This window comes from Hypanus sabinus, chromosome 4 (assembly GCF_030144855.1).
Source record: "Hypanus sabinus isolate sHypSab1 chromosome 4, sHypSab1.hap1, whole genome shotgun sequence".
NCBI lineage: Eukaryota > Metazoa > Chordata > Chondrichthyes > Myliobatiformes > Dasyatidae > Hypanus > Hypanus sabinus.
In genome coordinates, this window is record NC_082709.1 from 45450909 (window position 1) to 45466430 (window position 15522).

At 41.4% G+C, this 15522-nt stretch overlaps 1 protein-coding gene across 19 annotated transcripts in view; it reads right to left on the reverse strand.

The window, feature by feature from the left end:
- Positions 1-15522, reverse strand: part of LOC132392708 (DNA-binding protein SATB2-like) — a 229258-nt gene that overhangs the window by 184843 nt on the left and 28893 nt on the right. For all 19 annotated transcript variants that reach the window (XR_009511631.1, XM_059966975.1, XM_059966970.1 and 16 more), the window contains one exon: positions 13758-13934. Coding sequence is in view for 18 of the 19 variants with exons in the window: in XM_059966975.1 (XP_059822958.1) it covers positions 13758-13934 (177 nt within the window). In the remaining variant the exon portion in view is untranslated. The remainder of the gene's footprint in view (positions 1-13757; positions 13935-15522) is intronic.

The window sequence follows — 15522 nt, forward strand, 5'->3', positions numbered from 1 at the left end:
TTCCTGGGAGAAGACAGAGAGTGGTAGTATATGGTTGCTTCACGGATTGGAGGCCTGCAACTAGTGGCAGGCTGCAGGGATCAGTGCTGGCTCTGTTGATGCTTGTCATCCATTTCAATGATGTGGATGATAATGTGGTTAACCGGATCTGCAAATTTGCAGATAACACCAGGACCGGGGTTGTAGTGTGCAGTAAAGAAGACAATCAAAGCTTGGAGTGGGATCCAAACCAGATGGAAAAATGGGCTGAAAAATGGCAGATGAACTTCAATGCAGACAAGTGTGAGGTGTTGCAGTTTGAGAGGACCAACTAGGGTAGGTCTTAGATGGTGAGCAGTGTAGAAGAACAGAAGGATCTTGGAATGCAAATTCATAAATCATAGAAAGTAGCGTCAAGGGTACATAGGATCATAACAAAAATTTTTAGCATGCTGGCCTTCATAAATTAATGTACTGAGATCAGGAGATAAGATGTTATGTTGAAGTTGTCTAAGACTATGGTGTAAATAAGATTGAGAGAGTGCGGAGAACATTTAGAAGGATGATGCCAGGACTTGAGGAGCTGAGTTATAAGGAAGGATTGAATAGATTAGGACTTTATTCCCTAGAACATAGAAGGCTGAGGGGAGATTTGGTAGAGGTGTACAAAATTTTGAATGGTATAGATAGGGTAAATGCAAGCAGGCTTTCTCCACCAAGATTGAGTGAGACTACAACTAGGTGAGGACTAGATTAAGGGTGAAAAGGGGAAATGTATAAGGGGAACATGACGGGGACCTTCTTCACTCAGAGGGTGGTGTGAGTGTGGATGAGTTGCCAGTGCAAGTGTGGATGTGGGGTCGATTTCAACATTCAAGAGAAATTTGGATAGATACATGGGTGGAAAGGCATGGAGGGCTAATGTCTGGGGACAGGTTGATGGGACTAGGCAGATTAATTGTTTCATACAGACTAGATGGGCTGAAGGGCCTGTTTCAGTGTTGTAGTGTTCTATGACTCTATAACTATGACTTTACCTTCCTCCATTTCTATTTAATTCATCTCACCTCTTCAACATTCCCTCTACTTCTTTCCCACTAGTCAGAATATTTCTGCAACTTGTGCATGGAATAAGTTTAAATTGTCAGCAAATAGTGCTTTTACTATTGGTCATAATTCCCCTTAAGATTTCCAACCACAGCAGCATCGGATATTACAAAGCAATATCCCATGCAGTATTAACTTTCTTAGTGTACTGGCAGCAACTTCAGATCCATAGAATCCATAGAATTTAGCAACACCATTTTGGAAAAAGCCCACACTTTGCGGGAATAGGACCCGTTCTTGGGGTTTCAGGACTGGCAGTTGTTTGGCACGCCAAGGGTTCGGCCTGAGAGATGGCCTCATGTTTGGAAGCCTAAGATCTCGGGACTCTGGAGAAAGGCAGATCGAGGGTCCATGTCATGGCGGGAGACTCATGTGTCATCAGGGAGGCTGGAAAATCTTTCATTGTGGGCCTGAGGACCAGAGATCTTTGCGATCTTCAGGCACAGAGCTTGTAAAAAGCGACGAAACGGATTTTTTAACATTGTAAACCAGCGGGTTGTTGTTATGTCTCCCGCTCACTATGAAAATGAGGGACACCTCCCTCTCCCTTATTAGGGAGAGAGAGAACCTGTGGCTTGTCGAATGCCCGATGAAATGCAATAGTCTTTGGAGTAACTGCAAGGCCTGTGCCTTTGCTATGGCTTGGCTCACACTTGTGCTCAGTAGCGGGTACGCTTTTTTGCTGGGGGGGGGAAGGGGGTATCACCGCCTTCCTGCTGCTTACGTGTGGGTGGGGGGAGCGGGGGGGACTCTGGGGTTCTCACGTTTAACGGTCGTTCATTCTTCGGGGCACTCTTCTGTTTTTGTGGATGTTTTGTGAAGTAAAAGCATTTCAGGATGTATATTGTATGCATTCCTCTGACATTAAATTGAACCTTTGAATCTTTGAACTAGATAATGGCAGAAGAAGTTTTAAAATATTTTGGAGGGAGAAACCCCTATCAAACCTATCAAGTGTCTGGACATCATGGTAAGTTCAGGTGAGATGACAACAATCGCAGCGATTTCTAAGGGATCAACAAAGAGCATCATTATCTTTTCTCAAACATAATTTTTGCAGTCACTAGACCAGCTCGACATTAAGAACTTAAAGTTCTTAAAGGTCTACCCCATCTGCGAGTTCCTCATTGGTGGAGAAACTGAAGGAGATACATTTGTGTGGATTGTGCTGCTACCAACATCCGATAGGCATCAGAGGAACTGGTGCATGAAGGCGGAGTGCGGGATCTTCTTAATCATTTTTCTTCTGGTTGCAAGAACTTGTCAGACATTGTCATTGTGGAATGCTGCGAATCAGATCCACTGATTTATTGGCAGACGGCGAGGGAGTTGCATGGCCTTGGTTGCAGCGATTGCTAGGCCTCAAGCCAAAATGGTGCCTTATTATAGCTGCCCAGGAGAGAGGCATCAGAGTTGGTTCGCTTCACTGGAGGGGATGTTGCGCAGCGTCCGAGCTGGAGTTGGTGCTGCCCTCCAGTGTTCGCTCAACAGAAGACAAGCTGTTTGACCACAGACTGCTGCAACATTCATGGACTCAGGGTCTTGGACATTTTTTGTGTGACTCTATTTTACCGATATAGGTGCTTGCTTTCTTATTTGTGCTATATGTGTCTTGCGCTGTGTGTGACTGTTGGTACTGTGTTTTGCACCTTCACCCCGGAGTAACACTGTTTCATTGGGCTATCTTCATGAGTATTCATGATTGGCTGACTGATAATTAAACTTGAACTTGAACTTGATCTTGAGATTCCATAACCAGGAAGACTATGGACCAAGCTAGAAGGTAGAGTTAGTATCATAACTCTTTTAAGGTGACTTGTACTCAGTGGGCTAAATCATTTTTATATCTCATGCAAACTTCTGTGATTATTTAATTCATTTCCTTTGTGGACAGTCATCAAGCACGCAGCCCAGAGTATCCCCAATGGTTTCTATTCTTACACAGAACTGTTTGTGAAGAGAATATCACGTGTGATATACCGTGTAGAAACAGATCATTTGGCACAACTAAGCCAGGTCAGCATTTATACATCACTGGAGCCTCCTTGCATCTTTGCCCATTTAAATTTATCAATCGTTCTCCATTCATATTCCCTTTTCCACGCTTTGTCCAAATGCATGCAAACCACTCATCTGTCACCCCCTGCGGTATCAAGTTCCACATTCCCACCACTGCTTCTGACTTCTATATTGGATTTTGCACTGACAATATTAAAAAGATCTCTCAGTGTATCTTACTTATCCAGGTAAATACTCTATCAAAACCTGTTTGGGTTTCCCTCGCTTTTTCTCAAGAGAAAGCAGCCTCAGTCCATTCACCCAACCCTGACTGTACATTTTTACATCCTTGTGAATCTCTGCAACCTCTCCATTGTTTCTGTACCCTTTAGATGGGCATAATCCGGCACTCTTTTACAGGTTCTTCCTCCGATAAAGGGGCTCGAAGGAGGATGCACTAGCACAGCAATTTTACAATCAAAATAAAACTGCAGTTGCTGGAATTATGAAATAAAAACAATTGAAAAATCTGTAGCGGGGGTGGGGAGACAGGTGCCATTTTCAGTTTTAAAATCAAACCAGGGATATACATTTAGTATACTGTACTGGTAGATCTACTATCTGAAATCAAGGTTATTTTTCTAGAATGGAACTATGTTGTAAATTCCTCAGCTTGACACCCGAACAATGAGGGGAATGGTGAAGTGACACATGAGGTGAAATCTTAAGCTTCAGGTACAAACCTCATTCGTTAACTGAAATAAGAAAGCTTTTGGGAAGTTTTTCTTTCCATCCATTGTAAGAATTCAGCACTGGAGAGAGGGCTCAGTAGCATCTGTCCAATATTTTGCTATACCCAATCGATAAAAGCCAAAGGCTCTCATTCTGAGTACCTCCACTCTTTAAGAAGTGACAATGTAGTATTACACTGACACCATAGTGGTGTTGTGACTTCTACAATGGACTGACGCAAGTGGTCCCAGGTTCGAATCCACCGAGCTCCATGCACTCTTTCCATCCGTGCTTGGTTGAGTGCTGAGCTAGCAACTTAACAGACAAAAATGCCAAAGAAATGGCAAGGTTGTCCAGCCCTCCCCTTAATGTGCCACAAGGTGTGGAAAGGAACAGCAACAGCAAATATGTATATGCACCATGTACTACCTTAAGCCTAGTCTATTAAACCTTCCTCATAACCAGCACATCCATCTCTGGTGTTAGTGTAGGAAACCTCTGAACGTTCCAATTCATTAAAATCCTTCCTTAAAATAAGGAGGCCAATACTGTACAAAGTTACTCCAGATATGTTCTCACCAATGCCTGCATTACTGAAGCACAACATAACTATTTTTTTAATTCCATGCAGCTTTCAACAAATAATAATATTCTGTTTGATTTCCTAATTACTTGTGGTGTCCATCTACTGGCCTGTGAATCATGAAAATTCACAACCTGATGTTTCTACAACCCAGATCTCTACAATCTCTCACCATTTTGATAATATGCCTCTTTTTAATTTGCACAACAAAATGAACAATTTTCAATTTTCTACATTTTCCAAATCTTTCCCACTTAATTAACATATTTGTAGCACTTTTTTCTTCATCCAAGGTATTTATATGAATTGTAAAAAAACCTGAAGCCACAGCATTGCTCTCTATGCATTCCACTCAATATGAGTAGAAAAAGATTTATTTACGTTAATTCTATGCTCTATCTTCTATCCACACCAGTAAGTTGCACCGTATACCATGAGCTTTTCAGCAGTAGCCTTTGGTGTGGCATCTTATCTGTAAATTGGAGTTCATCCGCCAGTGCCCCTTTATCCAAACCAAACCTTACTACTTCAACAAACTTCAGTAAGTTGGTCAAACATGATTTTCTTTTCACAAAGCCAAGTTGCCTTCACCTTAACTATTTCAAAGCGTCCAGTTCTAACAACATAGTCATACAATACAGGAGCAAGTTCTTTTGGCCAGTCATCAAGTTCCTGTCTATACTAATGCCATTTTCCAGCACTTGGCCTATATTTTTCCAAGCCTTTACTTTTTAAGTGTTTGCCTTGGTAGTGCTTAAATGTTGTGAAAGTCTCTGCCTTCATCAACCCTTCATTAATAGTAGCTTTTAACACTTGCCCTACTACAGATGTTAAGGTAATTAATCTTTATCTTCATTGCAACTGATTTTAGGCAGAATGGCGGCATTACAAGATAGAAAGTAGACACTGTTCAGCTTTGTGTCTGCTGTGCCATTCAGTACAATCACTTTCTTGAACATAATATATCAAAACATAAAATATATAAAATAATGTATAATGTATAAAATGTATAAATATATAAAAACCTATTGACTGAGCTTCTTACGTAGACAATTACAAAGATGGGTTATCCTTGAGATGAAGAATTACCTTCTCATCGCTGATCTGATTGGCTGGTCTCTTTTACCATGAAACTGGGGCCCTGAATCTAGACGCCAGCTCAGGGAAACAACTCTTCACCCACCCTGTCAACCCTCCAAAAAACCTGTAAGTTTAATTAAACCACTTCTCGTTCTTCTAAGCTCAAGAGAGTGTAGGCCCTATCTGCTATATCTGTCCTCAAAGGATAAACACTCCACTGCAGCAATCAATCTGGTGATTTTTGTTGCACTCTCGGTTATAAGAATATCCTCCTTTAGGTAAGTAGCCCAAGCTTGTGCATATCATTCAGCTGTGGTCTCTTCAATTTCCTATATAATTCAGAATCTGAATCAGATTTAATATCACTGACATCTGCACAATACATGGAAAACACTATAAATTACAGTAATAAATAAATAAATAAATATTTAATGTTCAGTTATTTATTAGCAAAAATATCCAGGTACTCTAAATACCAACATTTAAATGACCTCTTTTTCCATCTTCCAGAAAATATTTTCAATTTGCCTTATCACTACTCCCTCTCTGCATCCTCTTCATAGACTACCCTGCAACCCAGCGCAAACTTGGATATATTGCACTTCACACTTTCAACTAAATCATTGATATAGTGGTGAATAGCTGAGGCTATAACCCAGCACCAATTAATTTATCTTTATCCATGCTTTGAGTTACAATCTCAAAATGTCTAAAAGATTGGCCAAATATAAATAAAATGCACAAAAATCTGAAGGCACTCAACAAGTCCTCCTTCCCCTTCTTGAGTGAGGGCACCAGGGTAGCACAATGGTACTACAGCTCAGGGTGTCAGAATTTGCAGTACAATTTCGATGTCATCTGTAAGGAGCCTGTATATCCTCCCCACGGAATGTGTGGGTTTTCTCTGGGTGCTCCAGTTTCCTCCCACAGTTCAAAGGCCCACCGGTTGATTGATTGGTCATTGTAAATTGTCCCATGATTAGGCAAGGGTTGAATTGGGGGTTGCTGGGGCAACACGACTTGAAGAGCAGATAGGGCCTACTCTGTGCTGTATCTCTAAATGAAATAAATAAAATAAGTCAGGTAGCATCTGTGGAGGGAAATGAACAATCGATGATTGAACCCAAGACTGTGTTGACCGCTCATTTCCATAGAACCTGCCTGGCTTGCTGAAACCCTCCAATATTTTGTGTGCGTTGCCTCAAGATTTCCAGCATCTGCATTCTCTCTTGTATTTATGGCCGAACATAATTTCCATAAATCCATTATGATGCTCCATGATCCTCACATTCTTTTCAAACCTTCAGGGAAACTGAGATCTTTTGCTCCACAAAAAGCTGGGCAAACAAACACTAGACCTCATTGAGGGGTCAGCAGTGGAAAGAGTGAGCAGCTTTAAGTTCCTGAATACCAGCATCTCAGAGGATCTATCTTGGAACAAGATATTGATGCAGTCATGAAGAAGGCACAGCAACAGATCTACTTCATTCGGAGTTTGAGGAGATTTGTGAAGGTATGTCGCCACAGACTCTTGCACATTTCTACAGATGTATGGTGGAGAGCATTCTGATTGGTTGCATCTCAGCCTGGTGTTGAACCTCCATGCACAGGATTGTAAGGGGCGGCAGAAGGTTGCAGACTCAATTCCATCTTGGGCACAACCCTCCTTACCATTGAGAATATCTTCAAGAAATGGTACTTCAAGAAGGCAATATTGATCATTAAGGACCCTCACCATCCCAACCATGACCAATTCTCATTACTACCACTGGGGAAGAGATACAGGAGTTTTAAGACCAACATTTTCTTCCACTCAGATTTCTGAATGGTCCATGAACACTATCTCATCTTTAGCACTATTTAGTTAGTTATTTTTGCATTTTATAGGTTTTTATGTCTTTGCATTGTATTGCTACTGCACATCAACAAACTTCATGTTGTATCTCAGTGATGATAAATCCAACTCAGATTCCTAACAATCCCTTCCGTTTGATATCCAAGGGAACAACGTTAATCAAGGTTGACAGAATTGAAATTCCAAAAATGTATACAATATTTGAAAGGGAAAAAAAAGCCCATTGTCTATCCAGCACCATTTCTGGCTTTACTTCCAGTCCCTGATGATTGTTGAAGCCCAAAATTGTGATCATTCAAATATAATTCATGTGTGTATTTCCTCCAGAGGCCATCATCCTGGTATCTAGATGGCATTTGTAAGCATAGTTTTAAAAATGTGCTTTCAATAACGCAAGTGTAATGGAAGCTCTCCCGTTCCTTCATAAACAAGTGGTATATTTTACGGTAGTTATACCTAAAAAATACATTATCTATTGGTATATTTGTTAGGTATAAATTTAAGCTGTAAACAGTGGGTAACGAAAGGACTCAAAAAGCTAGATGCCTTTGGTATAGAAAAGCTCTTTAAAGTCTGTCACAGAGATGTAATTAAGCTTCAAGACCCAGGCCTCTTAACTCTGTTGGCAACTAGATACTCGACTTTCTCACTGGCAGACCTCAATCAGCGAGGATTGGTAAACTGACCATCAACATAGGTGCACATCAAGACTGCATGCATAGCCCCCGTTTCACTCTTTCTACACAGATGATTGAGTAGCTAAGCATCGTTCCAATGGCATCTTCAAATTTGCTGGCAACACGAATCAAGGATTGATTGGATGAATCAAGGGTGGAAATGAGCAAGGCAGACCACCTCTTGTTCAACATCAGCAAAACTAAAAAGCTAATTTGTCACTTTAATGGGGTAAACATGTGACAGTCTACATTGAAGAATCAGCAATGGAGATAATCAGTAGCTTTTAATTCGTAGCTTATTAGATGACATGTCCTGGATCCAGCACATTGATGTAGCCATAAAGAAAGTGTGCCAACATCTTTACTTTCTTAGGAGGTTAAAGAGATTCAGTTAATCCAACTAACTTCTATAGACGTACTGTTGAATGTATCCGGACTGGTTTTATCATGGTCTGGTACGGCAATTTAAATGTGACAGAACATAAGAAGCAGCAGAGAGCAGTGAACTGTGTCCAATGTACTGTTCAATGTATCACAGGCATATCCCTCCCCACCACAGGTACTACTTATAGTCAAGTCAAGTCACTTTTATTGTCATTTTGACCATAACTGCTGGTACAGTACATAATAAAAATGAGACGACGTCTTTTCGGGACCATGGTGTTACATGACACAGTACAAAAAATAGACTGAACTACATAAAAAACAACACAGAGAGAAAAAAACAAACACGCAACAACTACACTAGACTACAGACCTACCCAGGACCGCATAAAGTGCACAAAATAGTGCAGGCATTACAATAAATAATAAACAGGACAATAGGGTAGTAAGAGGTGTTGCGTCAAGAAGGCAAGATCTACCATGGAAGGTCAGTCACCACCATATGAGCCACGTCGCTTTACCATCAGGTGAGAAAAGCCTGAATTCCTCAACACCAAGTTCCAGAACAGCTAATTCCCTTCAGCCATTTAACCTTTTGATTGACCAACTGCAAGATCCTAAACACTACATTTTGACTACTTTGCACTTTGGACTTTGTTTCCTTTATGCTAACTGTGTTTATTGTAAAGTTTGTGTATAACTTACGTTTGATTTAAGTTTTCCTCGTGAATGCTCCTTATATGATGCTATGCAGCGACGCTGCTGCAAATAAGAGTTTCATTTCACCTGTACACACACGTCCCTGCGCAATGACAATGAACACAACTTTGACTTTGGAATTAAAAAGCAACAGTGACAAGATGGTGGATCAGAGATGTGAGTTTTGGGGGGGGGGGGGGGGTAAAAGGCGACTTGGAGGTGAAAGGGCTGAGCGAGGAAATTCCAAAGACCAGAGCACCTGCAAGCACATCTGTCGATGGAATGGAGGAATGAGTTATTCATAAACTGCGTATGGAGAACTGAACTACCGGGAAGCTCAGTTAATTGTGCCTCAGAGTTTACTTGAGAGGAGGAGAAGGACCGCTCTCCTCCATCTTGATTCAGTGTCGTGTTGCTCAGGGAGACTGCACCTGCCCTCACTGCACCCCCCACAAACTCCTCTAAACCCAGTCCTGGGTGAGAGCTCTGTTCCCATCCGCTGCAGACTCAAATGCAGGTATGATTTAAGTACATTGAACATTAAGCATTTCTAAATTTCATCCACGTTAGGTTTAGTCGGGCCAGCTCTCTATGCAGGAAGAAAGTCGGTGAAAGAGTGATAAGTATGTGCAGGTGTATTGTTAATCACATCTGCGTGTAAGAGCAGAACTTTAGTATTTATGCTGCTTTAGAGGTCTTCTTTGTAAACGCAGTGGTCACGATATTTTGTTCTGGAATTGCTTTACTGGCAGTCCCCAGGCTGGAGCAAGGCTCATTTCTTTGCAAACCGAACTGTAGGCAAGTCGGAAATGAACAAAGACAGTGTGTGGGGGAAAATCAGAGAAACGGCTGTGCCAGGCGGGAAGAGCAGCGGCCAGCTGGCCTCGCTGACTGACCAAGTGAGTCGGCTCAGTCTCTCAGCTCTGCTTGGTTCAGCCAAGCCCCTGACTGTTGGCAGGTCAAGGTCGGGGGGGGGGGGGGGGGGAGGTTGGGAAGAGAAGGTACACAGAAATTCCACTTTCCTGCTGAAATAGGACTCGTTTAGTCTCCACAGCAGCCAGCAAATCCATCCCCATCAGCAAATTCATCTTGCCGATCTCCCAAGTGGGTTGTCCATGACTTGTGGAGCACCTGTCTTGGATTGGACTTTATCTCTTGGCATATCTCTGATTCACTGCCACCACAAGATCGCTCTCTGTGAGCCTTGGTGCTCTCTGTAGGGCTTTCCAGCCTCTCTCTCCTCCATAACAACTATAACATGTGCTGCAATGACACTGCTGCCAAGGAGAATGCCCCTTTAAGACCTGGCACCTCTTTCCAGTGCCATGCAGTGAAGAAGGAGCAGCTGGATAAACTGGATGCACCAAGCATTGTTGCATTCTTTTGAAAGAAAGCCACACGAAAACTAGTGCAGAGTTGTTTGCAGCTGATTGAATACTACTATTGGAGCCCAGTTTAGTACCAACGTTACATCCACTGGACAAATAAAAATGGTGGAATTTAGTTTCTAGACCTACATTTATTAAAGGTCTAATGTGATTTTAGCAGGTGTCAGAATGGGGCAAAGGTGAAAGTGCAAAGATACGTCATTTGTGTAAGGAACAACACAAAAAGTGGGAGGAACTCAGCAGGTCAGGCAACCATCTACGGAGAGGAATGAACAGTTGATGTTTCAGGCCGAGACCGTTTATCAGGATTTATCAGTAATTGGTGTAGGGTGCAGAATGCAATGCTTTAGCTCTTTACTTCAGTTATGTACTGTATCCTTAAACCATGATTTTAGTTCATTATCATTTGTTCACTGGACATGGATGATACTGGCACTTATTGTCCAAGCCCTGCACTGGAAGAGTCAGCCTGGTTGCTGCGTCCTGAGTAGGCCAGGCACATTTCCTATTAGTGAACCAGCTGTGTTTATTGCCACAACAGTCTATTAGTTACATGATTACCCAGTCCTGCTTTCATTGCAGCACCAGATTTGTTGAATTACTTAAAGTTACTTTTCTAACAGCCATAGCGGGATCCATGGTGCTGCAGGTGCAGTACCTTAACTACAGTGCTACCATACCATCTGGCACCGGGGGGGGGGGGGGGGTGGCATTGAAGAGGAGTCTAAACCAGTCAGAGACAGTGAGATCCTCATTGATTAGCTCCCAATGCATTCACCGGACCCAACTTGTACCGGGCAGATTCCTGACCAGTCCCCCTCCCGCACCATCACTGTTCCAGCATTCCCGGGCTACTTGCTTATTTGCTCTGATGTCCCACAGGCAGAACTGCAGAGAGTGGGAGTGATCCTCCTTGAATCTCAGCCATGTGTGGTACAGTAGTGTAGTGGTTAGCATAACCCTATTACAGGCCCAGAGACCTGAGTTCAGTTCATGCCACTGTCTATAGGAGTTTGTACCTTCTCCCCGTGACCATGTGGGTTTCCTTCAGGTGTTCTGCCTTCCTCCCACACTTCAAACACTTATGGGTTAGTAGGTTAATTGGTCACATGGCTGAAATTGGGCAGTGCTGGCCTGCTGGGCTGTAAGGGCCTGGTTCAGTGCTCTATCACCACTCCATCCAGAGAACCAGATAAAGGCCATGGAACTGGCTCCTTGAGGCAAACAGTACGGTTGTAGCAGCCAAGACTAAATAAAATAAAATGTCATCCATTTCCCTCTTATTGCTCTGAAGCTTGGCACGTTCAAGAGTCAAACTTCCCATTGACCAAGCCACCTCTTTGACCAACCTTTCACACATTCTACAATCTTCTCCTTATATTCAGGATTAATAGTTCTGCCCTCGACAAGGAGTCAAGGGATAGTCAGCAAGGTTAAAGGAGGAAGTTGGTGTTTTTAACAGTAGGGATCTCAATTTGAACCTGATCAGTATGGGCACCCACTGACAATCTGTTCCTTCAGCCTGGATTGAATGCACCTGCACTACCCATCAACCCAGCCAGGGGGACCGGCACCAGCTGGGACCTCCATCCAGAGGATCAGATAAAGGTCATGGAACTGGCTCCCTGAGACAATCAGTATGTAGTGGCAGGCAGGACTAAAATTCAACCAGGGACACTTAGTATACTAGTACTGCAGAGGCAGAAGTCTTGCGTCAAGACTCCGCATCAGGACTGTTACTGTCTGACCAGCTGACCTGCTGAGTCTTAAAAAATTATTTAGGGATTCGTCATGGTAACAGACCCTTTTGGCCCAGTTACACCCTAGTGACCAAATACCCTACCGGCGTGTATGCCTTCGGAATATGGATGGAAACTGGAGCACCCAGAGGAAACTCACACAGTCACAGGGAGAATGTACAAGAGCCCTCCATTCACCGGTGGGAGTTGAACCCAGGTCACTGGCACTGTACTGGTGTTACATGAACTCCTCTGCTACCGTGCCTCCCTCCAGATTCCGGCATCTGCAGTCTTCCATGTCTTTAGGACACAAGCTTAGTCCCTCACTGGCTCAAGGAATAATCAGCAGAATAAAAATCTACCATACTCACCCCAATGAAGCATACTACAGTCACACTAATCATACACCGCATTGGTTACAAGATATAACAAAGCCTTGGATCATCTGATGCTGTCCAGTAATTATTTTTGATACTGTCGAACATGTTAAGTCAGTTTATGATTGATATGGTTATGAATGATATGGTTATTCAGATATAACCATATCAATCATAAACCAGATCACATGAAAGACATAGAGTAACCCCTCACTGTACAAACAAACCAACGTGTACATAGTGACATGTGACCTCCATCTTAATGCATTTAAATGAATTCTGCATCCCAAACTCTTCCACCAATAGTAATTAATACCTGTTAACAATGATTTAAGGAGTTTGACTTATGGTCATTTAATAAAGAAACAAAACACTACATTTGCACAATACAGAATATTTTAAAGGTACATTGATATAAACTTTTTATGGTTGACTTTGCAAGTGTGCACACTAGTTTCTTAAACCTTACCTATTTCCAAAGCACTGTTATGTTGCTGTATTATAGTCAGGCTCTGATAATGCACTCGAGCTTACAACAATGGACCTTTGCACCAACACAGCCGTTCTAGTGAAAATTAATCCTGAACCACTGGATGGTGCAATTTCTGAGAATGGCCTGGTCTGCTAGTCATAACTGGGTTCTTTCCTTCATAAGGCGCTCTCCAATTATTTCAAAATGGTTTGTTATACTGTATGTTTAAAGAAATAGCAGAAGATCTTCCTGCACAAGAATTTAAACAAACTCCTCCATATTTCCAAATTATACTATCTGTTTTTGATGTTAATATCTTGTTAATGATAGAACCAGTTATGTTCTAATCAAGAAGCATAAAGTTAGGAACTTTCCCATTTTAAATTACTATTGGATGATTTCTAATTCTATAAACAATATATTGTAATGATTACAACCCCCATATACAAAAATAAGTCTTGTGGATATGAATTTTGTGATATTTTATCAAGGTGAAGTTAAACTTAATTTCAACAGAGAACAATTGCTGACTGCATAGACAAGTTGTCTTGCCATGAAACTCAGCAAGTTAACCTTTAAACACAGTAACAGATGCTTTTGCTCTCTTCAATTTGTGATGCGAGAATTCACAATGAAATATCTCACCAAATTAGAGAATACATCCAAGGAAAAGAAAGTCAATCCTACCTTGAGCTTGTGCTGCAGAACTGTGGGAATATCCAAGTGATAATAGGGCCGTCTCGATAAGCTGATTGAATAACACGTCTTTACGGATCAGCACAAATTCAGCATGCTCCTCTTTCCCTTCACTCTCCACAGGATTGTCTGACTGCTCCACCACACAAAACACCGGCAGGGTAGACCCTGAATAAGGAAGAAACAGAATCCAAATAATACATAGGCTTTGGTTTCGAAAGGAGTCAGGTCTGATCACAACCTAATCACTACTAACACTGTTTGACAGGATGAATATTTTGTTCGTTGACTTGTTTATTAATTCCAGCAGTACATCATTGGCTTTGGTAATCAAACCACAGTTCAGAACTCAAAGGCAGTCCTTATTGCATCCATCACTAAAAGCCACTAAGGCAACTGTTTTACCAACATTTTACTTTCAGGATAACCCCAAAATATTTCTACTTCTCTTCGTTTGAAAGCATGACAGTTTGCTTAAGAACTACATTTGTTGCATGAGATCCCCAGAGTAGATCTGGAATTTCAAAGTCCTCTGAGCAAACAAATCAATTGCCTTGAGATTGCATTGCAAAGAAAATGCCTACCATCCTTCCCAATTCTTTAAACAGAAGCAACAGCCTTCATCTAAAAGAAAGCAACCATTTTTCAAACAAAAAATATCACACCCTCATTAGGATTTCACTTCCTTCCGTTTAACTTTGATGCCCATCTCATCCCTTATAGTCCTTGTTTTGAGAAATGAATTGGGGTGTAGCATATGGTAAGAGTTTGATTATGGATTTGCAGTATCTTTGGATAGAATGATAAAAAAGAGATGATTAATATGTTTCAAATGTACTGCTTTGAGCTATTGGAAGTATCTTTACCCATGATCGTTCTGAGCTCCTACAGCAACAAGCTCAACAAATTGAAATGCAAAGATTTCTTCAAGATTATTCACAATTAAGAAAGGGGTGTTGGAAAAAAAATGAGAAGAAATATTTCCAAAATTGATGAGTTCTTTTGGAGCAAGTTTGATTATTAGAGAGAAATTGCCTGCGACAGTGTTCTCTAAATACAGGCTCAGGTCTCAACTAAGATGTCAGATACAAAACAAAACAAATAGAAATAATAAGGCTAAAATGCAATAGCTAATTCCATTCATGCCAGTCTCCTTCTATCTTAGTCAAGCCAGTGTGTAATTTAACAAAGCAAAAGACAAGAAGGCAAAAATATTCAATCCTGAAACTCATCAGTGATTTAAAGTTTGCATTCAGCCCACTATCTGATATATTGGGCTTTTACATTTGTTAAGTTTACCAAAAGAATTTAACATTGCATTCCATAAGTTTCACTTTTCACTAAGATAAAAACACAATCTGTTGCGATAATTAGAGAAATTATGTGCTAAAAGGGGCGTGCTTCAATGCATCACCAAAGCTTGACTAGTTCTGTGTTTTATCGATAAAATCTTAAGCAGCCATGGTGGAATGGTGAAAGTATTTACTGGCAAGATGGAAAGGAAACACGGCGGACTGAAAGATCATAATGTCTTCTGCAGATAGGTTTAACAAAATATGGTTACAAAAATAAATGTGTATTAAACCACTGTATCCAAAACAACGACAGTCTGTAATTCTGAATGATTAAGAATCATTCTAATTTGCTGATGGTAAAACTGGTAATCCCAGCCATAACAGCATGATATATTTTGCAGGTTATTTTATTTATTTACTTTTATGTAGAGATGCAGCACAGATCAGGCCTTCGAGCCGCG